The 27,277-nt window shown below is 43.5% G+C and overlaps 1 protein-coding gene across 1 annotated transcript in view; it reads left to right on the forward strand.

Annotated features, from left to right (window-relative positions):
• The window catches only part of LOC144752653 (uncharacterized), a 197,837-nt gene that overhangs the window by 84,404 nt on the left and 86,156 nt on the right, over positions 1 to 27,277 (forward strand). Inside the window, exons 6-7 of the mRNA XM_078640528.1 lie at positions 3,843 to 3,954; positions 23,157 to 23,294. Of these exons, the coding sequence (XP_078496654.1) occupies positions 3,843 to 3,954; positions 23,157 to 23,294 (250 nt within the window). The remainder of the gene's footprint in view (positions 1 to 3,842; positions 3,955 to 23,156; positions 23,295 to 27,277) is intronic.

Genomic DNA, 27,277 nt, shown 5'->3' on the forward strand with positions numbered 1-27,277 from the left:
GGCTCGAAAGCCGTTCTGTGAGGGATCCAGGGAGTTGTTGGATTCAAGGAAGGCTGTGAGTTGGCTGTTGACGGCTTTCTCGATGACTTTGGCCGGGAAAGGGAGGAGGGAGATGGGTCGGTAGTTTTTCAGTTCTGAGGGGTCTGCTGTTGGTTTTTTCAGAAGGGCGCTGAGTTTGGCGTGTTTCCATATTTCTGGAAAGGTGGCTGAGTTGAAGGAGCAGTTGATGACATCGCGGAGTTGGGGAGCGATGATGGAGTCAGCTTTGTTGAAGATGTAGTGGGGACAGGGGTCAGAAGGTGAGCCAGAGTGGATTGAGTTCATGAGGCGAGTGGTATCTTCAATGGTGATTGGGTTCCAGGAACTGAGGTAGTTAGTTGGATGGGTGGGATCGGAGGGGGGTGGGGTGAGTTGGTCATTGGGAGTGTTCTTGAAGCTGTTGTGGATGTTGGCAATTTTGTTGTAGAAGAAGGAGGATAGCGCATTGCAGAGGTCTTGGGAGTTAGTGATGTCGTTGGATGCTGCGGGAGGGTTGGTGAATTCTTTGACGATATTGAAGAGTTCCTTGCTGTTATGAGAGTTGTTGTCGAGACGGTCCTTAAATGCTGATTTCTTGGCGGATCGAATCAGTTGGTGGTGTTTGCGGGTGGCTGTCTTGAGGGAGGTCATGTTGTCTGAGGTTGGTTCTTTTCTCCAATTCTTCTCCAGGGTGCGGCAAGTCTTCTTGGATTTTTTGAGGTCGTCATTGAACCAGAGAGCCTTTTTGCTGAATGATTTCAACTGGTGTTTTTTCAGGGGTGCTAGTTCGTCCGCACTGTGGGTAATCCATTGCCTGAGGTTTGTGGCCGCTTGGTCTGGGTCCGTTGTTAGGGTAGGAGTGTTTTGGCTGAGGGATGCGAGGAGTTGGTCGGTGGTGATTTTGTTCCAATTTCTTCGGGGAATGGGTTGTGGATGGTTGTGGGTCAGGGTTGTTTTGTAGCTGAAGTGAACACAACTGTGATCCGTCCAGTGGAGAGCTGTAGTGTGATCGAAGGAGATGTGCTTGCTGGAGGTGAAGATAGGGTCGAGCGTGTGTCCGGCTGTGTTAGTGGGGGTGTTAACAAGTTGTTTGAGTCCGAGATTGGACATGTTGTCCAGGAGGGTGGTGGTGTTGTTGTCGAGAATGTTGTCAAGGTGGTAGTTGAGGTCTCCTAGAAGAATGTAGTTCTCGGAGGCGAGGGCGTGCGGGCTGACGAAGTCAGTGATGTCGTCGCTGAATTGAGATCGGGTGCCTGGGGGCCTGTAGATGAGGGTTCCTCTGAGGGTGGTCCTGGGGTCGGTGTGGATCTGAAAGTGGAGGTGTTCGGCCGTTGCAAGATTGTCGTCAGAGCTGGTTGTAATTTTGATGGTGTTTCTATGGACGATGGCGATGCCTCCTCCAGTTTTTTTAATGGTGCGGTCTTTTCGAATGATCTTGTAAGTGTCCGGTATGGCTATGGCGATGTCAGGGGCAGAAGATGCGTTCATCCAAGTTTCGGTGAGGAAGGCGATGTCAGGTGACACAGTGTCGATTAGGTCCCAGAGTTCTGTTGCGTGTCTGTGGACCGAGCGGGTGTTCAGTAGGATGCATTTCAAGTCGTTGGGTTCGGAGCTGAGTGTGGAGGAAGTGTGTTTGGTGAGGGTCCTGAAGCAGTTGAACTTACAGGAGAGGCAGGAGAATGGGCCGTGGGTACGTCCTGGGGTAGCTGCGCAGCATAGTGGGGTGCGTCCTGCGTTGAGGGCGAGGAGAGTAGCGGCATCATAAGTTACTCTGGGGGGTTGGGAGCGGCATAGGGCAGGGGGACGGGCGCTGGGCGAGGGCCAGGCGCAGACGGGCGCAGACGGGCTTACCTTTGGTGCACCTTCGGCGCGACTGGGGCGCGATCGCTGCGCGTGAACGCTGCGCGCATTTGCATCTGTCATATATGGATGTCAGAAGGGGAGGGGCGAGGGAGGGTCAGCAGGGAGGCGGGGTGGTGATCAGGGGGGGATAGGAGCACAACAAACAAAATGGCAGCAAGCAGTCGATCTGCAACCAACACTGGGGCACAAACAAGGCGAACGCGATGTTAAGCAAGTACTGACAATAATAACTGTCGCAGGTACAATTACAGGCAGAGATGTACACAAATACAGTTTTAACAAGCGCACTGGAGTCGTCAAGCGTAACGATTCAGATGGACACTGTAAATATAAACAATGCTGCGCGGCGGGCGGGGCAATGTAGCGCTACGCTCTAGCTACAAAAAAGATGCAATGTGCAGGTTCTTAGGGGTAACGATACCGCTTCTAGAAGGCTGGGAGCAGCGTGTGGAGCGGCCACTTCTGCTGAGAGCAGGACGGTCACAGCGCGATCGAGGAGAGGCAGGTCAGTATCAGTGGGAGGGAGGGTCAGCAGGGAGGCGGGGTGGTGATCAGGGGGGGATAGAAGCACAACAAACAAAATGGCAGCAAGCAGTCGATCTGCAACCAACACTGGGGCACAAACAAGGCGAACGCGATGTTAAGCAAGTACAGACAATAATAACTGGCGCAGGTACAATTACAGGCAGAGATGTACACAAATACAGTTTTAACAAGCGCACTGAAGTCGTCAAGCGTAACGATTCAGATGGACTCTGTAAATATAAACAATGCTGCGCGGCGGGCGGGGCAATGTAGCGCTACGCTCTAGCTACAAAAAAGATGCAATGTGCAGGTTCTTAGGGGTAACGATACCGCTTCTAGAAGGCTGGGAGCAGCGTGTGGAGCGGCCGCTTCTGCTGAGAGCAGGACGGTCACTCTTAGTGTAATATTATATATTACTGCAGCAGCCCCTGCCCCTCTACTTAATGCATGTATATGCCTCGGCATCACACTCACTCCAGTGCACACAGGTTGTTTTTTTTTACGCTGTCATCGTTGCAATAGTCATGTTACTGTTTCCACCCTTTCCCTGAAATATTACTAAAAGGTGTTTTTTCCTCGTATTACATCTGACTTTTAGCGGTACCAGTTGAGGATGTGGGTAGAGCTAATAGAGTAAGTGGGTAGAGCCAGTGGAGGAAATGGGTGGAGCCGGAGAAAAGTAGGTGTGGCCTCCCCAAAAAATTTGAACACCTGCACTTTATATTTTACAAACTGGCACTGCATATCAGGCCAGTGACTCACTTGCCCTAGGGAAATTACAGCATCTTACTAATAAACGCTTATCTATGTGTTGTAGAACCCACACCCCCTTTGGCTTTACTTAAAGCTTACTTTATTACAGTCGTCCTCTCTTCACAGCCCTCCTCAACAGCATGCTCCTGCCTCAGAGAAAGACTCTCCAAATAGTCCCAGCCAATTGCTAGGATCACAGGGTGGATGGAAGATGAAAGGTTATTTTATCTGAATCTGTGGAAACTCGATTATGTGCAACGATTTATATGTGTATCCATCGATTTGTGTGGCTCCAGTGCTGCCCAATATGCATGTCACAGCTCACGTGGACCAAATGTCCCAGATATAGGTTTGAGCAAAGGAATAAAAACTGTAAATATAAATGCTCACAATATAAATAGTCAGATACAACCAAGAGGTGAGATACAAAACAGGTCTCGAGATTCAATAAATGCTGTAACATTTCCTAAAGAGAAGCATCCTCGTGTTTTTTGAAGATCTGTGATGCCCTTCTTTACTCAGTCAGAGAATGGCCTTCACAAGCTCTCGAATCCAGGGTATTCCTTATTTTACAAGCACAATGCTAATATAATAATTTTACCATACCTCGTTCTGAGCTTAAACTCAGCCTAGTATTTTTTGCTTCCGCTAACCATATCCCTCCTGTTTTTACCACGTTCTAGGTTTCTATCCAGTCGGTGACACTGCTGTGGACAACCATTCACCTCCTCCGAATGCTGCCGTCATAGTGAAGGATGTTGGGAATGGGATGGTCCAACCACCTTCCAGTTTCAGGTATTACCCCTTTTTTCCTTCAGAACAGCAAAAATTAGACTTTACATGCGGTGAGCTTTGGTCCCTAAAAAGCAAAGATGTTATCAAGTGTGCCCCCGCACTTAAGTTGTGAAACCAGAAATAATTGAGGTTCCAAAGCGCCATCAGCAGATGTTGCTTTACGAAAGCCAAGGTTGCTGAATACCAAGGCTGCTTGTCTTGAACCTGCCCCATGGCTCTTTCTTCCAGCGCCATTCACTTAATGCCTCTAATCCCACATTTTCACCCCTTTTTTCTCCAATTGCCAGTTTTCTTATCTTTCTCTTTCTCCTCATTCTTTACTCTCCTTCCCCTCTCAAGCTCTTGCTCAAATTCTGATGATGAACATGAAGCCCCGGTTTGAAAAAGTGTTCCAGTGTCCAATATCTGCAACCACCTGCATAAAGAGACAATGGCAAGCACGAAGAATGGTGACGTTTGTCTCTGCAGATCATTTACTTCATGGAAACATGCCATACTCCATCTTTCAACAAGTGGTGTTAGAAATTGGGGTGTAAGCCCTAACCAAGCAACAAACACAGTCCTAATCAGGGTACATGGCAGCCAAACCCTAAATTAACCTGTGCTCCTCCTCTGGTAGCTTGGCACAGAGCAGCCAAGCTTAACTTAGAGGCTGTGTGTAAAGTATTTGTGCAACACTTTAAACATTAAAACAGTAAAAACACCAGACAAAATAATTCCACACCAGGTTAGAAAAAAAGCTCAGATTTTATTTTATTAAACACAGTGGTGTCACTAGGGTTGGTGTCACCCGGTGCGGGTAACTCATGGTGTCACCCCCTCACGACTTACCGCATAGACCTCCTCCGCTCCGAGTCCGCCAGTGGACACAGATGGCAAATTCCCAGAGTACTGACATGACCACCACAGCATTTTCATGAAAAGTTACGGCTGGCCAATCAGAACGTCAATCACGGCAGTACCATACCAGGTTTTGCAGTACCCCATTGACTGACTGGAAAAAATGCTCCCTCAGCAAGTAATTTTTTATTTTTAGTGCATAACGGTCCAGATACCACTACCTTTTCTGAAAAATTTACCCCTTCATAAGCACACCAAGGACTTATTTCAACATATATTTTTTAAACCTGCTAAACAGATTTACCATAAGTAATAGCATTCCTTCTGAGTAAAATCCTAACTTCATCCAAGTTGTTTTTTTCAGTATCAGAGAACAGTTTCCAATGGGAATTAAAATGGAAAATCATTGTTTTTAGACTTCCCTTTTTTCTTGTACCAGTACCACATTTAACAGATCAGTGGGAAACCTTCTAAGAAAGAGCCAAAGCAAGAGAGCTTGTTTTTTTGGAACATTTCGTGCAGTCACACATAAATAATGTAGCGAACACCAGCTCTGAAATAAATCATGATTAGAGAGCGCTCCTTGACACGTCTCTTTAAAGCTGAAGCTCTCCTTTTTAATAGCACTGTGTGTGTGACTGTCTGTCTCTTCTTGGGCGGACCTTGGGGACTGTCTGGGGGGAAACAGCCATTACAACGCGGGCTTTACACCGCGTTACCATTACGACGCAGCTTTCACAGCGCAAGTCGTTACAACGACTTGCGCTGGATGGCGCTATATTCTAAGGAATAGATTGATTTACTGTCCCAACACCTTCCCTACTGTTACGTGGGCTGGAGTTGGAATAGTAAATCATACTATTCCTAAATCCAGCGCCTCCAGCGCAAGTCGTTGTAACGACTTGCGTTGTGAAAGCTGCGTCGTAATGGTAGCGCGGTGTAAAGCCCACATTGTAATGACATACATCCCTGTCTGGGAGTAATGTGATTGCCGCGATCTGAATCTGATTGTGTGCCTATCCGGACCCGGCGTGAAGGGTAGGCGCTGCAGGCTATGGCACAGGCATTTTGAACCCAAAGACTTTGGCTTCATGCCCGATGCCAGATCCGTTGGGTACTGTTGACACCCCTTAATCCTAACCTCGAGGTAGGAACAGTGTCAGACAGGTAGTACAACAAATGTGTCTTGAGTAAACTGATACTTGTGATTAAATCATGTTTTAGTAGATTGTAGATTTCTTTATATATAGGTCCTGAAGAATCGCAGTTAATAAACTAGATGCGAGAAACATGTTGACCACAAGTTTTGCACCTTTAGCCCTGGTTCATATTGGGAAACTTTTGTTCCCATGATTACCGGCTATCCCTATTTTTACTAGTGGCAGGGGACCACCAGAATAAAATTGTTTCCGGTACCCCGAGCCACTTTTTACTCTCACCCACACATTCTACTTATTTCTGGCCCCTCACCCGCACTTCACCATAGGGCAGTTGGATAAAAGATCTCCGATAAAGAGCCCCTCCTAGAGGTGAGCCCGTTGGGCATTGCACCGCCTGCCCGACGAGGAGCAACGCCGATGATGAAGCATGACACTCGCAAGGGTGTGTGAGGCCATTACATCCAACAAATTGGATACCCAGGGGTGTCTGTCCACCTGAGCACAAGCCTCCCACCCCCTCGTGACCGTCACGACCTTCCCCTCTCCCCTTCCCCCCCCCTTGATATTTTCTTTTCTTAATTCCTCTAGGAACAACCCAGTCACCTTCTTGTTGTCTCTACATTTAGGGCTGAGACTGCGGCTGGACCTTCCATTCCTTTCTTTGTGAATGGTAATTTCAGCCCAATTGGATCGCAACTGGTCCCATCTCCTCCCCTACTTGTTGCTACACTGTGTGCCTGCACTGCCACATTTATAACCAGGGCCGGCTTTAGCACTGGTGGCGCCCTGTGCGACAATGTTTGTTTGCGCCCCCCCAATGACCACCTTTACCACAGATTCCCTCACTTCCACCATTTGATAGTGCCCCTCAAGTCTCCATAACCACTATCTCTTAGATTCATTTCGTTTTATAGCACCACTCATGCCAGTTTAAGATGTCAACATTTTTTACATCACACATGCATTGCACAGGGACAATCATCGCTGTGAAAATCAGTATATAGGACATGTTACATAAGACAGAGACCTACAATGGGTAGGAGTCACATGTCATCTATACTGGTAGGCAGTATAGTTTAAGAGTCCTTGGACTGGAAAAGCACAAATTCAGAATTTATAATTTAACACCATTGTTAGGGGTTTTCATTAATAAAAAGTAGTGATTTTTACCCAAATGACACCCTTTTGCAATATTAGGACAACGAAAGTCTGGGCAAAAATGATATTGCTTTAATATTTTCCTTGCAGTTTGCATGCAGCTTGTGATGGCAGTTAATAGCTCACTGCTCTATAATAAGATTTTAACTTATAAACTGAAAGTAAGAAAAGGATCTCAGACCAAACTGGTAACCCATTGACCTATTTTTTTATTATATGCACTTTGTGATGTTAATGGGATACGCACTTTGCAGCAGCCATGTTAAACCTCTGCCCTACGATCTGTCAATACTTTCAGTAGAAAAGGCTCCAGACTCTCTCCAGGAAGAACATTAATCACTGGAGTTGTCATTTTTATTGCAGGGACAAAGTATGCGGCATCTGGTGCTTTTAAAGCGTTGAACATGGTGCCCCCACCCCAAGTCAGCGCCCGAGCCAGCCAGCATAACTAACCAGATTGGTGTCACCCCATGATGGGGTGACACGCGGTTCGGTCCGCAACCCCGCACCCTCCTTGTGACGCCACTGATTAAACAAAACAAGACCAAAATGCCAATAATCCAATTAGTAGAACCGATTTATGCTGATTTTTTACATTTATGGGTAAAAATAGCACCAAAAAGCACAAAGTGCTATTTGGGATATCTGGTTGCATCGGACTAGGACAAAGTCATATGTTCAGGCTGACTGCAATGCAGTGTGGGCTGGCCACAGAGACCCAGTAAGGCCAGCTGAACATAGTATCTTAAATTCTGGTTGCGGAGCTTGGCATGAGTCTGCGTCGAAGATGCGTCGTGCAACTGAGGCGATGCGTTGGTTCTGAAACGCAACAAGGCTGCAGTGCGAAGTCCGGCTGCCTTGATGGCAAGGATCATGTTGAGAGAGCTTGCAATGCAAAGTACGGTGTTGAGAATGCGAGAAGCAGCAGAGGTCATGCGTCGGTTCCAATGAGCGGTGAAGCTGCGATGCACGTTTTCAGCGTCATCGTCAAGGCTGCCATCAATGAGAGATGCAAGGAGCTTGCAGTGATGAAAGTGTTGCGCAGCAGTAGTTTCAAAGGCAATGTGTCGGTCCCAAGATGCAGGTGGTGGTAGCGATGCAAAGTCTTTTGCGAAGAGTCAATCCATGCAGCATCAGCGATGTATCGGTTCTGTTCAGGGATGTGACACTCAGCTGAGGAGATGCATCAGTTCTGCTCGGAGATGCGCAACTCAGCAGAGAAGATCCACCAGTTCCACTGGCAAGCACCTTAAGTGCACTTCCAAGGGTCCAGGACTTCTGGGGAGACACCACCTGGCAGGGTAGACTCACATCTGGCAGAGTCCGGTTTCAGATATTTGAAGCCTGTTGTGTCCCTGAGGCTTCTGATAAGGAGGCCAGCCAACTAGCCTTTGGAGCCCTTCTGGGTTCTTGGATCAAAAGATGCAGGTCCAGTACTTCCCACCCGGGCAAGAGGGTAGCAGGCACCAGATCAGTACAGCAAAGCAGGAGTCCAGCAGAGTACACTCCAGCAGAGTTGCAGTCTTTCCGCAATACAACAACTCTTCTTCCTGGCAGAGTTTCCACAGGTCCAGACGTGTTCTGAAGTGGTGGTGTCTGAGGTCCAGTACTTATAACAAGTGGTGCCCTTGAAATGGGGGAGGCTTTAAATACATACCTTTGAAGTGCACAGAGGTCCTCCCTTCCAGTCCTGGCTTACGACAGGGGGTATGCAACCCTTTGTGCGTGGACAGAACACAGCCTATTCCAGTGTAAGTGAGGCTGTGCCCAGATCCTACATCCCATCATGCCTGAGGTGGCCCATTGTGACACACATAAGCTCCAAATGTGTGTGGCTGTCTAGGAGGAATACACAAAGCCCAACTGCCAATTGCACTCAGTCATGTGAGCAGAGGCAGGCTACAGGCATCAAATGGCTAAATCGAGAAAATGCCAACTTTCTAGAAGGTATATAAACAAGCGTTAGGCCCTTCACTCGGCTAGAATGGACCGGTAACTACTAAACATACAAAGGTTTCTAGCCGGCTATTTCGAACGCTGCCACTAATTTAAGCAGACTCTGACCAAGCTATCTAATAAGATGGTCAACATCATTTATTAATGATTATTCTTAATTTTTTCATATTTTCATAAATATTTGAATGACAAAAAGCAACACACTTCACAAATAACATGACATCAAAGCAAATTATAAAGCCATAATCAATTTGCAATTAGTTATGCAGATTGTACCAGTCAATAGCAACAGACAGAAATAGAAAAGTTAGGATAAATGATGTTGACCATCTTATTAGTTAGCTTGGTCAGAGTCTGCTTAACCCCTTCGACGCTGATGACGAGCTGGGCTCGTCATGAGGTAGCCTCCTGGCACGCTGATGACGAGCCCAGCTCGTCACGTAACATGCGATTTGAAAAAACTCAGCGTACGGGCGGAATTCCGCCCGCACGCATGCGGTTAAATTAGTGGCAGCGTTCATAATAGCCGGCTAGAAATGTTCTAGAAGTGGTCTTTTCAGAATTATACTTTAAATTTGACTTCACCGTAAGTTTCGATTTTGGATTGTGATTTCAGGGACACCAGATGTGAATGATCTATCTTTTCCCAATTGGAAATAAAACTTGTAAAATGTGATCATGTTATCCTAATGTTATCATTTGAGAGATAGGCCTTACAGTTATGGTAAATGAATTTGAGGGTTTTCACCTACCAGGATATGTAAAACGTAAAAGTACATAGCCTGCCTTTTAAATACAGTGCACCCTGCCCTATCAGTTGTGCATGGCCTACTTTAGGGGTGACTTATATGTATAAGAAGGGAAGGTTTGGGCCTAGTCAAAGGTTTACTGTGCCTGGTAGAAGTGGAACTGGATAATGCACACACAGGCTCAGCAATGGCAGGCCCGAGACATGGTTCAAGTGTTATTTAAGTGGAGGGCATAAGCAGTGCTGCAGGCCCACATGTAGCATTTACTTTATAGTTCCTTGGCACATGTAGTGCACTTTACTAGGGATTTATAAGCATGGCTTAATTTGAGCAGGTGGTTTCCAGTGTTTGCCACCAGTGCTTTTAACTGTCTGCCACAAGGCGGCCCTTTTTGGCTAATTAAGAGATAACCACAACAACAGCGAATTATTAATTCAATATACATTAAAAATTACAATTACCTGCCATCAAAGCCATTCCTATAGCTTTGGGGTCTGAACTGTTACACTTGTAGGAGTGTGATGGTTAGCAGTTGTGTTGCTACTATCATTGGCAGCATGGCAGGGGCAGTATGTGGCACAAGCTGCAGGGTCCTCCTGGCTAGAGCCCTGGCACTTATGTTTTTTACAAATCAAGCACTGTTTCTAAGTATATTAAATATGCCAATTTGGTATGGGCCAATAATACCATGTTTAGGTGAGAAAGCACAAGCACTTGAGCACTGTTTATGAGTAGTAAAGTGCACAGAGTCTTAATACCAGCAAAACCAAAGTCAGAAAAGTGGAGGGGGAAAGCAAAAGGTTTGGGGGAAGACCATCCTAAGGCTTTCGGGTCTAACGCGGGGCTAGCAAGGTCAATATGTTGCTAGGTAGACCTCTGTGAAACAAACAGCTTGGAACTTTCAGTTTGCAAGCCAATGTTGTCTACTACCAAGTAGTTTAAAAACAGAACAAATCAGCTTTATACCACTGGCATCAGTGGGTAAGCAAATATTTTAGTATGTGGTTCTTGCCTTATTTTTAACATTATCTTCTTAATAATGGATTTCTTGCTCTATTTTATCAGTTACCACGATGCACACATGACTCTGAGATCTGTCTGAATTGTTTAGTTTGCATAAAAATGCTGAAATGCCACATTAATTTACTATGTCAAACTCAATATTGTTAGTTGCATTGTGAATTTACTCCTATACATCTAGAGGCCAATCTTTTATACTGGAATGCATGGCACATCACTATATGTCAGTTCTTCTATTGATCCTACCAATAGAATCTTGATGAGGTCACTCGGTCACGGGGATAACATACATATCCATGTGTCTGCTAGGGTCAATTTGCTCAGAAGTGCAATGGTTCCTTCAGATTTCTTCTTGTGCAAGTGTTTGATAATTCGTATGTTTGTGAAACATTAGTGTCCAGGCTCAGCTACAAAGGAAGCTAATCTGAAGTGTTATATGTCAATGTAGCGTGCAAAGGAAACACACTAGATATGTTACATGACAGTACGGTTGGACCAAAATCAACGTGTTCAGTTTATATACAATCTAGGATATTTTTTTACAGGGGGTAACATGCTACAGCAGAATGTGTACGGCAAGTGCGTTGCTCTCCAGCATAATGCCAACCACTAAATATATACTCAATATGAGAACAACATGAAAGTAACCCTGTTTGTGCTTTAGCAGTAAAAATAAATGTGTCCCAATTACACACTATTTGGAGCTACTGTACTAATAAATACACGTTCATACTTTTATTTGCAAAGTTCAAATTTGAGTTTATTACTACAGTACAGCAACATTGACATATTGGCAGGAGAAATCACTTTTTACCGCCTCACAGACTGCATGTAACAATTACTTTTCTTTCCTGAGTGCTTACACTCTGGAATGGTGATAAATAGATTACAGTCTGCGAATGTGCATGTATCCTGTATATTACAATCGTTTGGCTGTTATTTATTGAGGAAAACCTGCACCAGTTTCAGTAGATTGTATAGTCGACCACTGGATAGCACATTGCAAAATGCCAAACGTAAAAACACATGGTTAGAGTGAATACTTGGATTCTTCTTTAGTATAGGGGACGCGGTAATCATCATGCATCACCAGTGGTTTTGAACATTGATATGTTCATGTTGAAATGAACTCCAAAGAACTCCATGATATGAAGTTGGTAAGAAGATGTATTATCATAAACAGGTGTTACCAACAACTCAACTACACAGTATCAACTCCTCACAAGACTCACAACATTCTAACCTGCGCTCCCTTAGGTTCTAGAAGTTCCATGGGGCAGGGAACTGTGATACAAAGGTGGGGGGGGGGGAACAGCTGGTAAATATCAACTGCCAATTTACTGAAAAAAGCTAAATAAAGTAGTAATATATATATATATATATATATATATATATATATATATATATATATATATATATATATATATATATATATATTCACTGAAAAAACCATAGGTTATAGACCATATATAGTTAGGAATTAGCATTTAGAAAACCTTATTTTACTCACACAAAACCATTGAAATTCCATATATAGTTAGTTGCACTAACTATATATCGCGCATCCGCAATCCACTGCTGATGATGTCACATATTACATCATTCATGACATGGTCAGTGACATCACTGATGACATCACTGATGACATCTCAAATGACATCACTGATGACATCTCATTTGACATCAATGACCACATCACTGATGATATCATTCATGTGACAATACAATGCATCTCCTCACATTTTAATATAACCTCTGTTACAACCAGTGTTAAATACAGAGTATAATTTTTGAAACCATTGACACACCAATACTAGTTACTACATACGCACTCACTGATTCCTACGTCTACACACACATTCACTCATTCATCCATACAATCATTCATACATACAATCACTCATCTTTACAACACTATCATATGCACTCATACACCTATACAGACATTTACACTCTGTTGCTCATCCATGGAGTTACTCACACACCTAGTCAGTCATGCAAAGAATCAATCACACCTCCATTTTCTAATCTATACAGTTAAACATAGAGCACCTTACATTTTCAAACATATACTAACACATACTTACTCTCTTATACAATCACTGATACAAGTACACATTGATCTGCACAGAGTCACACACCTCCCAACCAGTCACACACACACTCAGTCTCCCATACAAATACTTGGCCAACCAATCAATAACCCATATAGCCACTCATATAGCTACTGATCAACACATGCAGCAGCTTGCACAACAACAGACATACTGATGCAAAGTTTCACACAGTTTAGTCACTAACCTATGCATTCAGTAGGACGCATTTAATCACTCACTCATACAGTCAACCACGCACCTACTAAAACCTTCATTCAGACACTTATACATCTACTCATTCTTCAATATGTAAAACATATTTTAACTTTACAGAAACATACAGTCACTGGATGTTGTCATCAGTGATGTCATTTGAGATGTCATCAGTGATGTCATCAGTGATGTCACTGACCATGTCATGAATGATGTAATATGTGACATCATCAGCAGTGGATTGCGGATGCGCGATATATAGTTAGTGCAACTAACTATATATGGAATTTCAATGGTTTTGTGTGAGTAAAATAAGGTTTTCTAAATGCTAATTCCTAACTATATATGGTCTATAACCTATGGTTTTTTCAGTGAATTTTCAAGGTTTTGTAAATGCTAATTCCTAACTATATATGGTCTATAACCTATGGTTTTTTCTGTGAATTTCATTGGTTTTTTAACAGCTAATATCTGTAGCTGTAAAATGTATTCTTCTTTAAATCCAAAAATATATTTTATATGTTTATGAATAATTTTTTTTTTTAATATTTTTTTTTCTTCGTTCCCGCTTCGCAAATCGGGAAGCTTCCCGTTAGCTGACCTTGATGCCGCGAAATAGACCGCGAGCCGGTAAACGTTTCTTTACCGCAAGTGCCGCGTTACAAAACAACATCGTGACGCCTCCCGTCCGCATGACGTTTCACGTTGTCGCGTGATACGTCATATGACGTACTACGTTAGCGAACTGGTACGCGAAGCGAGTCGCAAAGCGCAGGTTTCTGGAAGCAAACCGGGAGGCCCTGCAAAGCGCTTAACGTAAACACAGCAAGTCATGTGACTTGGTAATAACACTTTTCATTGGTTCATTTCACTTTTGGTTTCCTAATGATGTAAGACTAGGTCATATAATCTAAAATGAACACTTTTGATTGGTTGAGAACTCTTGTTTTTCCCAAATGATGAAAATCCCTCCTTCTTTCCTCACTCTGACTTTCATCATTGTGAGAGAAAGACCCTTTGTGATCACTGAGCAATGGCTTCTTTAGTAGCTTCAGCTGGTGCTTCCCCACCACCTCCACCACATCCAAGGAAGAGTGGACCACCTGCTCAAGTTATAATTCAACAAGAAGAAGAAGAAGAGGAACAGGAGGACGAGCACGAAGAGAGGCAGTTTTTGCCTGAGCAGCCCAGGACGTCTCACCGGAAAGAAAACTTCATTTGGCAATTTTTTAAAATTCCCAAAGGTCAGAAAAAAGTAAATGCAAGATACGTAACTTGCCTTATATGTCAAGATAGACTGTCCAGAGGGACCGACAAAAAATACAGTTTCGGAAACTACACAATGCATCGCCATATGACTAGGTGGCATCCTAACAACTACAGTGCTGCACAGTTTCGGAACGACCTAGATAATCTCCCTATTATGGCCAGAAGATCTGTTGTACCGGAAGTAACGGGACCAGAGGGCAGGGAGATGGTGCCAAATATACAAATGAGATTTGGTGATGTAAAACACATCTGCGCATTTTGCGATGGATTCATTTCCTACGGAGAAAAAAGCATCACTCTGATCAACAGAGCTATTGACTATCATATGCAAGTTTGTCCGAAACGCCCAAAATAATAAATACTTCTTTTTTTTGTTTTGTTGCTCCTGTTGAGCCCTTTACAATGAATCGTTTTCATTGCCCCCTCCAAGAAAAACCCAAAAAAATATAAAACTGTTCCGAAAAATTCAAAAACAGTAAAAAAATGTTCAGAAAAATAAAAAAAAAAGTTCTTTTCAGAACTACCTCCCCGTTATTAAAAAATTGGTACAATATTTGGAACTGTGCCAACCTCTATTTCTCTTAGTTCGCTCCCCGGTACGCGAACCGGAAGCGAACCAAAAACAGTAAGTATAAGGGAAGGAAACAGACACTTATGTTAAAAGAAAGACAGCTATAGGGGAGTAAACTAGAGATACTATTACCCGTAATCCACTGCTGATGATGTCACATATTACATCATTCATGACATGCTCAGTGACATCATCAGCAGAGGATTGCGGGTTTTTTGGCAACATGCCTTATCCACGGTTTAATAACGCTGCCTTTTGCTTTATATAAGTTTTCAAATTGTATGAAATATATACCAATAGGTCGTTATGAACCTTTAGGTAGTGCTTTTCTTCATGAGGTCTGGTCGCTTCCATACACATACAGATGTTTCAAAGATGATCAAGAAGTTTATCTGAATGGAGAGGAATGCATTGAGACGCCAGATCATTCACTAATGTGTAGGCACATACAGTTACACGGTTCATGCAACAAACACCGACCAAATATGGCTTGCGTGTTGCAAGGCACGCCAGTTCCTGCTATCATCCCCACGTTCAAGTTGTTGGAAAATGGTAGTTATTTGATGCTCAATAATGAAGATTGTTCTGAGTTAATTAAAAGTATTCCTTTTATCGTAACAGTAAGTGAACGGGTTATTTGCTGCAGAAATGTTCTATTTCCTCCCACACATGAACATAGGGAGTTTTCAATCTGGCCACAAATACCAACCTTGGGACACGTTTCAACGGCATGGCAAGAATAAGAGCTCTTTTGTCTCAGAGAGAGGTGGCCTTGAGTTCGGCCCGTGAAACTTTCGTACTTCACATAGCGAACAGCCGTACAGAGGTGCACACCCTTTTCAATTAAGATTTGCCTTTCAATTTCAGCAACATGTTTCCGACTATCTTTAACGCATCCTCCACAAAGTCCCTGGCGCACTTTTTTAAAGTTGTTACCAGTGGTCTTGTGACTTCATTTGAGAAAATCTTTGGAGTCATCCCTGCTTCCTTTCATTCTATTTTCTGCACTCTGGTTCGTGGATTGGCATTTTTACTTGCATTACCAGCGGACGCTCTTGTGCTTTTTTACATTTTTAAATATGGATGTCCCTCCTATGCAACCTCCCACCCTGCAGCTGCTGACACTGTTCCGCAATCGCATGCTAGAATATTATGGCACAATGCCGTTGGCGATATTAAGCACGGCATATGGATTATCTTTTCGATTCTCCTACTTCACCTGTGTCCAGCCTGTATTTCACTGCCTGACCTGTGATTTCGATTGGGCCATTGATTTGTGTCTCTGCGGACCGGTTTCTCCTGACGTCGACTTTAATCAGCTGATGACTCCTATCATTACTCACGAGTTGGTTTGTCCTGGCGAAAGGATTATGGCTGTGGCATTGATGCATGGACTACTTGGTCCCTGGAATTTACTGACGGCAGCACAGTCTTTCTTGGAACAGAGCTTTCTTGAAAACCCACCGAGCTGTCCTCTGATGGTGATAGAGGATCCGGTGCTGGGAGAGCACGTATGTTCTTTTCCGCTTTTAAATTGGATGGCTGAACTGTTTTCGGATGAAGACGGTGACTTCCTATTGGAGGCTGTTGCAGCTTATTTTGCATACACAGTTATGTCATAGACCTTTTTCATGTTTGATATGCTGAGTACTAGCATTTCATTGACAATTCATTGACTTATTTGTCAAGTTTTTATTATTTACCTTGCCTATTGGCTTAAGACTCGATAAAGTACTTGGCTGTTTTATTTTTCTTTAGCATTAAATTTTCCTAGTTTTTAATGCTTTACCTTGCGGACCGTCCACATATAAACTTGCAATCTGCTCTCATGAGATGGCACTTCTATTATCTTATTCAGTTCGTTTCCGGATCATGAGGAGGTGTCATCTAGGTCCTGGATATCTTTACACCGTGTTAAGTTAGCATGGGCTCATTACCGGTTTAAACGCCATTTTTCCTTTTTTGCAACTTCTGCACACGACACTTAGTTGTTGCTTTAGCTTTCCACCTAGTAGTTCATCGTGGTTTACATGAGAATAATATGTTATTGCTCTACTATCTGCTTTGCTTGTTAAACTATATCTGTACAGCGAGTGCTAAAGTTTCAAGAACAACACGATACAGAATTGTTATGAGGTCTGATCTCCACGACTTCATACTCATAACATAAGTGCAACTTCTGCCAATTCTGGGCATGAGGCGGGTTTTATATTGCTTTGCCGAACACACATACACAACAGTTGATGCGGTTCACATGAAGAGAGAGCTGGTGTATGCTGATGTGATTCCTTCAAATCTAAGACACTAAAGTATGGGCACGCCCTAAACCAACACAAAGAGACCTTCTTAGCAAATAATATAATATGTGTATTAGGGAGGGTGAGATATAAGCAGCCGCGGGCCGTGGAGGGAGTTACGATGGGGCAGGGAGGCGGGGAGGGGGAGAAGCAGGGTGGAGCCCTCTCTACCTTGCCCCTCCCCCTCCCCGCCTCCCTGCCCCACCGTAACTCCCTCCACGGCCCGCGGCTGCTTATAAGTGTTGCTAACTCTTATTCATTTACAGCATGTTAACATACTGTCACCATTCGCTTTTTATGTACTAGTAACTATGCTGGTAATTTTGCTACTGATAATATGTGTACTTGTATTCTCCACCCTGCTTCTCCCCCTCCCCGCCTCCCTGCCTCACCGTAACTCCCTCCACGGCCCGCGGCTGCTTATAAGTGTTGCTAACTCTTATTCATTTACAGCATGTTAACATACTGTCACCATTCGCTTTTTATGTACTAGTAACTATGCTGGTAATTTTGCTACTGATAATATGTGTACTTGTATTCTCCACCCTGCTTCTCCCCCTCCCCGCCTCCCTGCCTCACCGTAACTCCCTCCACGGCCCGCGGCTGCTTATAAGTGTTGCTAACTCTTATTCATTTACAGCATGTTAACATACTATCACCATTCACTTTTTATGTACTAGTAACTATGCTGGTAATTTTGCTACTGATAATATGTGTACTTTTATTATCTAAGGTACTACGCCTGAGAAGACGGCATTAGTAAATAAACATTTCAAATACACATCTGTTCTTCTTAACTCCATGTTCTGGTTTCTAAGAAATCTATAACGACCGACTGTTCATGAGTTCCACGTATCCTGAGGTACTATAAGTTCATATTCTGGATTGTCTAAACATTGAGAGTTTGTTATATCCAATGTGACACTGTACCTAGCTTGCTAAGGAGTTTTTGATTACTAACGTGAGTTTTGGGACACCCTAATTCGCCGAGGTTCCAATCCTCTGTCCACAGTTCTGTGTGAGAACAGAAACCCTGCGACAGGGGCACCCCCGACCCTTGCTGGAGCTTCATCACACTTGCGATACAACTCCAGCAATGCATTCGCCGAGGTTCCAATCCTCTGTCCACAGTTCTGTGTGAGAACAGAAACCCTGCGACAGGGGCACCCCCGACCCTTGCTGGAGCTTCATCACACTTGCGATACAACTCCAGCAATGCGCCACCTTTACGGCACAGATACATCACGCATCTGTGCTGTTTTTGCCCCATGATGCGCCGCATTGTAAATGCAGCACACCATAGGTGACGGAACAGCGGCACAGAATGACTAACACATCCCTGGTGATGCGCCAGTCATCATAAATGTATCCCTATGCTTCTTATCTTGTTAGAGATGAACCGCCATATGTATCATCAAAGTTTTTTGCATTTCCTAAATAGCGAACTTTAAGGAATAAATAGCGATTCTTTACCATTCCTAGTTTGCGATGAGCTATTTGCTAATTAGCCGAATGTAGCCCAATGAAGCCCAATGTAGCCCAATGTAGCCCAAAGATGGCCGCCAGACACACAAAAAAACAAATGTAGCCCAAATATCAGCCAGATGTAGCCCAACTATAGCCCAGTGACAGAATGACCAATCAGCTTCGCAAACCTCCGTTACGCGAAGCGGAGCGCTGTTACAGATATATATCTTTTTTTGAACGTTAATTTCTCAAAATCCACTGGAGCACATATATTGAGACCTAGCAAAGGCACATCGGGCTACCAGTCCCTAATATTTTGCCAAGTTTCGTGCAAATCCATTCAGCCGTTCGATTATTATTATTATTATTATTTTTTGCCCCGCGGGGCCCTTTTAAAACCTCCACATCAAACCTAGGGGGTCAGAGAGGATCTACTATGCCCCCTTATAGTTATTTCCCCCTTTGTTTTGACCTCCTCTTGTCTCTCGATCCTACCGAGAGACAAGATGGCGGCCGCTACGGACTGTTTGGAATGTTGACAGACGCCGGAGAACCAATCAGCTTCGCTTCACAAAGCTCCGTTGCGCGAAAAGTCCGCGAACCAGAGCGCTGCCCGGTCCGCTGTTACAGATATATATCTTTTTTTAAACGTTAATTTCTCAAAATCCACTGGAGCACATATATTGAGACCTACAAAAGGCACATCGGGCTACCAGTCCCTACAATTTTGCCAAGTTTCGTGCAAATCCATTCAGCCGTTCGGGCTAAAAGTGAGGCCAACCGCCCTATGGAAATTAACATGGGAAAAACGCGTTTTGGGACCCCCCTTTTTTCTCGGCCCCCCCTTGACGAACCCCCCCCAAATTTTCAGGGGCTGCTCAGAAACAAAGTGTGCCATATTCCTGAAAATTTCAGCCAATTCCGTCCACAAACGCCAAAGTTATTAGACATAGAATTTTCAAAAAACCCATAGAGAAAAAATCCTAACTATATATACCTACTGGCGACCGCCAGTAGGTAATATATATATATATATATATATATATATATATATATATAAATACAGAAATTACACAAGACTTTAGTCTGCCCCTTCTCCACCGTCATTCTCCCTCTACACCCACTGGCACCAAGTAGACCTGTTTCTTTCCGCAGCCTTCCCTCCTGACATGACTGTGCTTCTTGCATTGTCCTCAGTGACCAGAGTGTGCTTCCTGCATCCTCCAGACTGACAGAATCATTCTTCTGGGACATTTCCCAGAGCTGATGTGCTGAGTGGTGTTTTCTGAACTCTCTGTATGGGCAGGTCTTGGCCTGATGCACTTTTTTCGAATGCAGACCTGCACTTACTACATCCCCCATAAATGGATGATGCACCCTGATCTCGATGGAGATGTATTTTGCACCCCAAGGCAAAAGATATAACTCATGTCAACGAGTATTTATGTGCTGCATTTCTTTCCACACTCAGTGTGAGCTGTTCACACGCTGCAATGCACACATTGTGTAAAATCAGTGTATGCCGAGAGTGATGCTTTTAAATCCGAGCTCTTTTTTTCCAGTTTTGCAGATTTTTTTTATTTTTTTTTTGCACATGCTCGGTTGTGTAACCTTCCCTTGACACAAAGTATGGTTTGTTGTAAAGCACCTGACCATCAACTGGTGCACATTCAGTCCCCCTCAACCCTGATGCTTAGGAACAACTCACATGATACGCTGCACAAGAATCAAGCTGCTTGGAAAAATATATTGATAAGCACATCTAGGAAAATAAAATACTCTTAGGAAACAGGACTGGATATTCCATCTAACATGAAGTCAACGAGTAAAATGTAAATGCAACTGTATGGCTGACTTTTATTACTTTTAGAATTCTTGTACATACTGTTGAAAAAGAGTTTTTACTTCCAACATTAAGGAGATAAATATACTTGGTAGGCGCTTTACTGTTTTTAACTGGTACTACTGTCCCACATAAACCTTTGGCCTCAGCCGTTACACCCCCATGGACTGCTTGAAACCCAAGAAGCAATTAACGTTTGTAGCACCTAGGGCACAGGTGCAACAGAACTGCTTATTCCACCTCGTCTCCTACCCCCACACCTCCTCAAACATAGAATCGCTCCAAGCATCTCTAGAGGATGCACAACCAGGACGGTCCATTGTCGTTCTGTGCATAAGAGTGGCCAGTGCAGGCTGACAGCTTTCTAATGCTATGGCAGCTTTGGTTTTTATGAGGTGTTCTTGGCAGGTGGTTTTACAGACGAGGCACTGAGGGTAAAAACACTCCGACTAACTGCTGGGCCTCATCTACTGGCCCAATGCCCGACCCCCCAATCCGACCTTGTTTCCAAGGCCCATAAATCCCCGATATGTGCTACTGAACAATACAGAATATGTTGCCCCCGCTCTGCCACTCACAGACATCCCATTGCACTACTTAGGTGCACTGTTGCTTCTCACCTGTGCCACCATAACGTGTCCTCCTGCAGTGCCAGGCTGGTCCAGAGAGAGTCTTTAGCCAGGTTGTTGGGAAGTGGGTCACTCAAACTGCAGGTAGTAGTGCTGTTGACTGGCTGTGTCTGTGCTGCTGAGAGAGTTGGCTTGCCTCGTTGATGCACTGACACTCACTGCCACCACGCTAAGCTGCTCTCTCTGATTGTGTCCTTTTGATGGCCTTGGTCTGCTCGGACCTCATTCAGGAGTAATGGTGTACTGCTATGGGCAGGAGGCTGGAGTTTTCACCACGTGCCGATCTCTGGGGCCGCATTGGTAGAGGGCTGCTTTTACAATTCTGACTCAGCCGGACCGGGGTTGTTAAATACTTGCAGCGCCGAGAAATCCATAGGGGCGAGTCACACGCTATAATATTAAATTTAATTTACATTAATTAACATCACAGCGAGGGCAGGCTGGGCCCGGTACCAATTTCTGGTGGCCACGGCCACCTGGGGGCAGAGGGTGTTAGGGAAGCCTGCAGGGCTCGAGACACTGCAGGCAGAGTCTGGCCTGCCTAAAGCCCTGGAACAATAACATCCTGTAGCCTACGACCCGGTGGAACTCCTCACAGTGAGCGTGGATTATCCACATAACTACCAAGGTTTCAGATTGCTTTGTGTGACATCTTCATAACTTCAGTGTAATTATGAGTGACATTTCAACGACTATGAGTGACACGTTCTCGCATGCAAAATCAAGCAATGAAGACAAGGGAAACATAGAAATATCAAGAATTACACCCTCACGCTCATCTAAAGTAAATTAAATTAGTAACACAACTTTACAGACTGCAGACAGACTCGTGACTGCAGATCTTAGATAGCATGCCTCAGGTCTCTTCTCTCAGACTCTGCCTCCATGAGGATGGATGTTTGTGTGTAGCAAGCTTCAGTCTGCATACAGTGCGCCCAGGCCTCAAACTCTTCTAGCACACCTCAGATTTGGCATAATTAACCCCATGGCTCAGACTCTGCATGCGCAAGACTAACCCAGGGTGGAGTACGTATAGTGGCACTCCGCGTAGTTCCACGGAGTTAAAAAAAAAACTCAGTGGAACTTTCCTCCGCCCTCCCAATAAAAAATAGAAAATGCTCAGATAAATATTCTCTATTTTCCTAAACTTGTGTGAAGTCTTTTTGTGGTGTTTTCATTGTGTTACTGTGTGTGTGTTGGCAAATTCATTACACATTGCCTCTTAAGTTAAGCCTGCCTGCTCTGTGCCAAGCTACCAGAGGGTGAGCACAGGATAAGTTAAAGTGTGTATCTGACTTACCCTGAGTAGAGTGGTGGACCCTACTTGTAAAGCGTGAATAGCTCTGCACACTAGAGACCCCATATCTAACATTGCATATTGGAGAATAAGTCTGATGACTGGCTAACGTAGGCTGGAAGCCTTTTCGACTGGTTGTGCTTTTGGCAATAGGGATTGTCATGGGTTACTAGAAAGTGTGGTGTGTTATGGAGCTTGTCTTAGTGTATTTAATACCAGGGTCTGGATATCAAATGCTGTGATCTGTCACACTGACATTGAGGCTTAAATGTGAATGGCTGTAACGGGTGAGTACTGCTGACATGTGTCGTTGTGGCTCCCTGTACAGTACTGTTAATCCTTTTTTGCTGCCCTGGCTATGTCCTCACGGTTAGCTGTTGCCTGAGGCTTGCTTGCTTGTTTCCTTGTGTTAATGTAACAAAATGCAATAAAGATATTTACAACAAAATCATGAAGCCCCTGCCACTGAGCAGTCTCTATTTGGATTGTGTAAAATTTCCTTTAACCAAATTGATAAAATCTTGGAACTGAAATTCTATATCACAAACTCGTGTCTTATCTGTAAGTTCCACTTCTAAGCACGTCACTAAAAAAAGTTTGCAATTAATTTTCACGTTATTGCTTTTGCTTTTTTCAGAGCTATATGGAAAGATACAGGGAGTGGAGCAGCAAAAGATGTCACCATTTATCAGATGATACCACCCTCTGGATACGCCTGCTTGGGGAATGTAGCCGTTGGCAACTACAACCAACTGCCTAATGCCAATGCCTACAGGTAAGTCGATGTGAAGGGTGAAACCAATGTGCTGGCCTCCAGTATTCAGGCTTGATGTGGGACAAGAGCACAATGGATCATGGAAACCAAGCAATTCAGGTAAATAGCTCATCTTGTAAAATGGTGGAACTGAGATTCAAATTAGAGTTTGCGAGAGGATGGTTTACGAGAGTAAGGGGTGCCCCCACAAATGGACAAAGATCTGGGGGAGATGGAACGAGAGTAGGGGGATGCTCTGTCTGCCGGTAAGGAATACCTGCCTATCCGAAGATAAATGAGAGAGAACATACTAATACTATGTTGAGTCCTTGCGATTGTGGGAGGGGTTTGTTAAAGTAAGAAGTTACTTTGGTTTGTATATCACAAGTCGAAAAGTGAATGTCCTAAAATGTATACAACATGTCTTTTATAAGCTTATGCCGATGGTTGTCACTGTCTTTGGTTGCGTATTGTTTAAAAAAAAAATAGTTTTACATAAAAAAGAAGAAAATTAGAGAGTGTGTCCCTTGAATATCGATGCAAAGTGTCGATGGGACACAATATTGAGGAGAGAATATCGAAAGTAACATATTGACAGGTAAGTAAACCTAGATTTTCTATATCTAAATCAACATGTATATATCTTTGGTGCACTTGTTATTTCAAGGTACGTAGATGTGGAATTTGGAATGGTGAATCTATACTTGTCAACTATGCATTTACCTTTAATATTCTTGTACCACAATATTGTTGGTGTCAGTATTCAGTAGTACAACCGAAACTGGGTGGAATTGAGTTTGTAATTAAAGCTGTTGTTAGGGCTGTAATTCATTTTCCTGAGCTGAGAGTATGGGGGTTTGGCCACAAAGTAAATCTTTTGTTTAATTTGAGGGTAAGGGATCATGTCCTTGCCTTTCTTTTGGACATGTCACTCTTGTTCCTTACAGGATGACCTTCTGTATCTTGCTAAAAACCTAGAGGTGAGTACATAGGTCTCTTCTATGCTTTAAATCCTTTTTTGAAATCAAAATTAGACACATAAAACACTAAAGTACTCTTCTCTGTGAAGGGAAGGTGAAGCTGTGCAACAGGAGGTAAAATAAGACATGTAGCAGAAAGGTTAACAACTGCCTGTATTGCACGTTAGCCTATCATTATGCCTTTTGAAAAAAACATAGACCTCTTATTGGGATACCACAGTAGCTCATGTATGCTTACTAAGTCATCTTGCACTTGTGAAAGTAAGGGTTCCCTGACATTGCAGGCTAAATGGGTTTTACCACAGAGGAACAGTATACAGTTTCCCTACAAAGTCTACAACCCAAAACCATAACCTCCAGCCTTCAAGTAAAGATTTTGTCAGGGCCTGTGGGTTTTAACTTTATGCTGTTGGAAGGAGGTTAACATTGTGTAGAGCTTCAATATCCAGCAGTTGAGGGGTCTACTGGAGACAAAAATGTATAATCACTGAAGAGCATTGTCGTGTAGTTCCTATAAAAACTATATAAGATCTGCGCGTTTAGACAACAAACACAGTAGGATTGGTGCAAAACTGATTATAAGCACCCCTAACGGGTATGTTAGCCCGTATGCCACCTAGCTTACAGTGCCACTAGAAACTCCTCTTACCAAGGAGAGAATAGTTCTTAGCAACTATCAAGCATGACAAACCTGATCTCTCAAGACCATGGAAACAGTACAGAACTTTTCGCTCAGTCACTCGCGCTTACTCAGTTTTAGAGAGATACACAGAATAAACGATATGGGCGTTTTCAATAAACATTTATTGAACATTCGTCATTCTAGTGTAAAAAATAGGTGTGCTGAAACAACCATTAGACAGTAACAGATGTAAATGATTAGAAGCAATAGGAAAGCAAAAGGATGGTAGATTTCTACCATTAAGCTAAAATCATGAATACAGGCAGGTATATAAAATACATGTCAATAAAATGCGTACCCCTACGATGCAATCCTAACTAGTTGTACCTAAGTGTACCTGGCATGTGTGTAGGTGTTAAGCCAAGAATCCCTCTAGGACACAGTCAACCCCATCACCTGAAGTGAGAGACTGTGGGACCCCGTCTTGGTCTTGAATTCGACACCCGCAAGGGATTTTAGACCACAGCAAGCTGGAGTATCTGCATGCAGGAGCCTCAGTGTCTTACGTCAGTGTGTCAGCATTGAAGTCTTTGTTTCCCCTCTCCTTCTCTCAGCAAGATGTGAATTTTATATACCTGAAGGTCTACCCAGGGGTTCTACCTTGCTGTGCCAATTTTCAGACTTAGGATGACATCGGGAATGAACTTTATACATAGTTATTATGCAGCAGATGGTAGTCCTGCCGAGTTTCCAAGAATCCTCATCATAATGCACAGGCTTTACATGGAAAATCCTGCGTTCTGTGTGCAGTGTTGTATCTAAGCAAAAGTTCAGTCCCCAAGAACCGTTATGTGTGCAATGTAGGGGTGAGCATAGGTGAAAGGTTATGATGTTACCTGAGCCTATATTCGGGTACCTATATGGAATATAACAGCATTTCGAATGGAACTTATGCTACTAGTCACATGAGCAGGAAAAAATGCCAGATTAGACAGAAATGGAGAAATCACAAGAAGGGTAGGACAGGTATACTGTGCAATGAACCTTTAACCTCCTCAATCCCCTAATGTAACGCATTGACAAGGAATATGTGCAACTAAAAGACATCATTTTAATCAAGAGCAGATTAGACTTCAATGGAGTTGAAGGGTTTCAGTGATTGGATGCTGAACAGGGAAGTCTTCAGGATGATCAGCAACAGGTGTGGTCAGTTTATGGTAGACTTGTTTACCAACAGTGTGAATGCTCAAATACACAGAATCTATAGTTGGCGGCCGGATCCGAAGGCAGAAGCGGTGGATGAGTTAAGTTAATTTGCATGGTGTTAGACCTGGCATCTTCGGCGTGATTTCCCCTGCTTTTTTTGCTTTTGACCTTCTGTTTTTGACTGTGTGCTGCGTTTAGTTTTCACTGGTTTTATAACTCTGGGCACTTTACTACTGGTGATCAGTGCTAACTGCAAGTGCTCCCTGCGTATATTGTGATTGTGATTGGTTATCCATGATTGGTAGGTTTCATTTTATGGCAAGGCACAGAGGCCAAGGTTATGTATATCCTCTTATTGCCAACTCACGGGAAGCAACCTTTACAATGCAGTCATTACATCACACTACACTTACAATGCAGTCATAACATCGCAACATTCTTTACAATGCATGTCACTACAACGCAGGCATTATAACACATAACATTACAACGCATGACACTACATTGCATGTCACTACAACGCATGCATTACAATGCATAGTACCCCTACACTATCCAACACTTATCCTACTGTTGCACCCCCTGGAGATAGAATATTAATTGTATCCCACCACTATCCAACACTTACCGTGGGGTTGCACCCCTGGAGTTCGAATAGTAATTTTAACCCCTACACAATCCAACACTTACCCTACTGTTGCACACCCTGGAGTTAGAATAGTAATTTATACCCCTATACTATCCAATACTTACCTTAAATGGCATTCTTCATAATGGTATGCTTTGTAAAGGTAGTATGCGATGTAATGGAATGCATTGAAAAGGTAGTTTTTTAATATGCAATGTAGTGTCATGCGATGTAATAGAATGCGTTGTAGTGGATGTTGCGATATAAAAACTGTGTTGTAAGTGCATGCATTGTAAATGTATGCGTTGTAACTTTATACATTCCAACACACATCAGCAATTACAACAAACATTTAGAACTTAGAATAGGAATCCTCGAACATTCTATCCTTTAAATAACCCCCCTGGCAGACATCTTCCTTCTTTGTTGCTGCTCACAGCTAAGATAAGTACATGCTTTTTGAACTCTTCATTGATAATACGTTAAATGTGTGAGCAGAATGAGTTTTAATTGGATGATATGGTAGCAGAAAGTTTGGTTAGTATATCTTTGTACATCTTTAGAGTAG

This window comes from Lissotriton helveticus, chromosome 5_1 (assembly GCF_964261635.1).
Source record: "Lissotriton helveticus chromosome 5_1, aLisHel1.1, whole genome shotgun sequence".
NCBI lineage: Eukaryota > Metazoa > Chordata > Amphibia > Caudata > Salamandridae > Lissotriton > Lissotriton helveticus.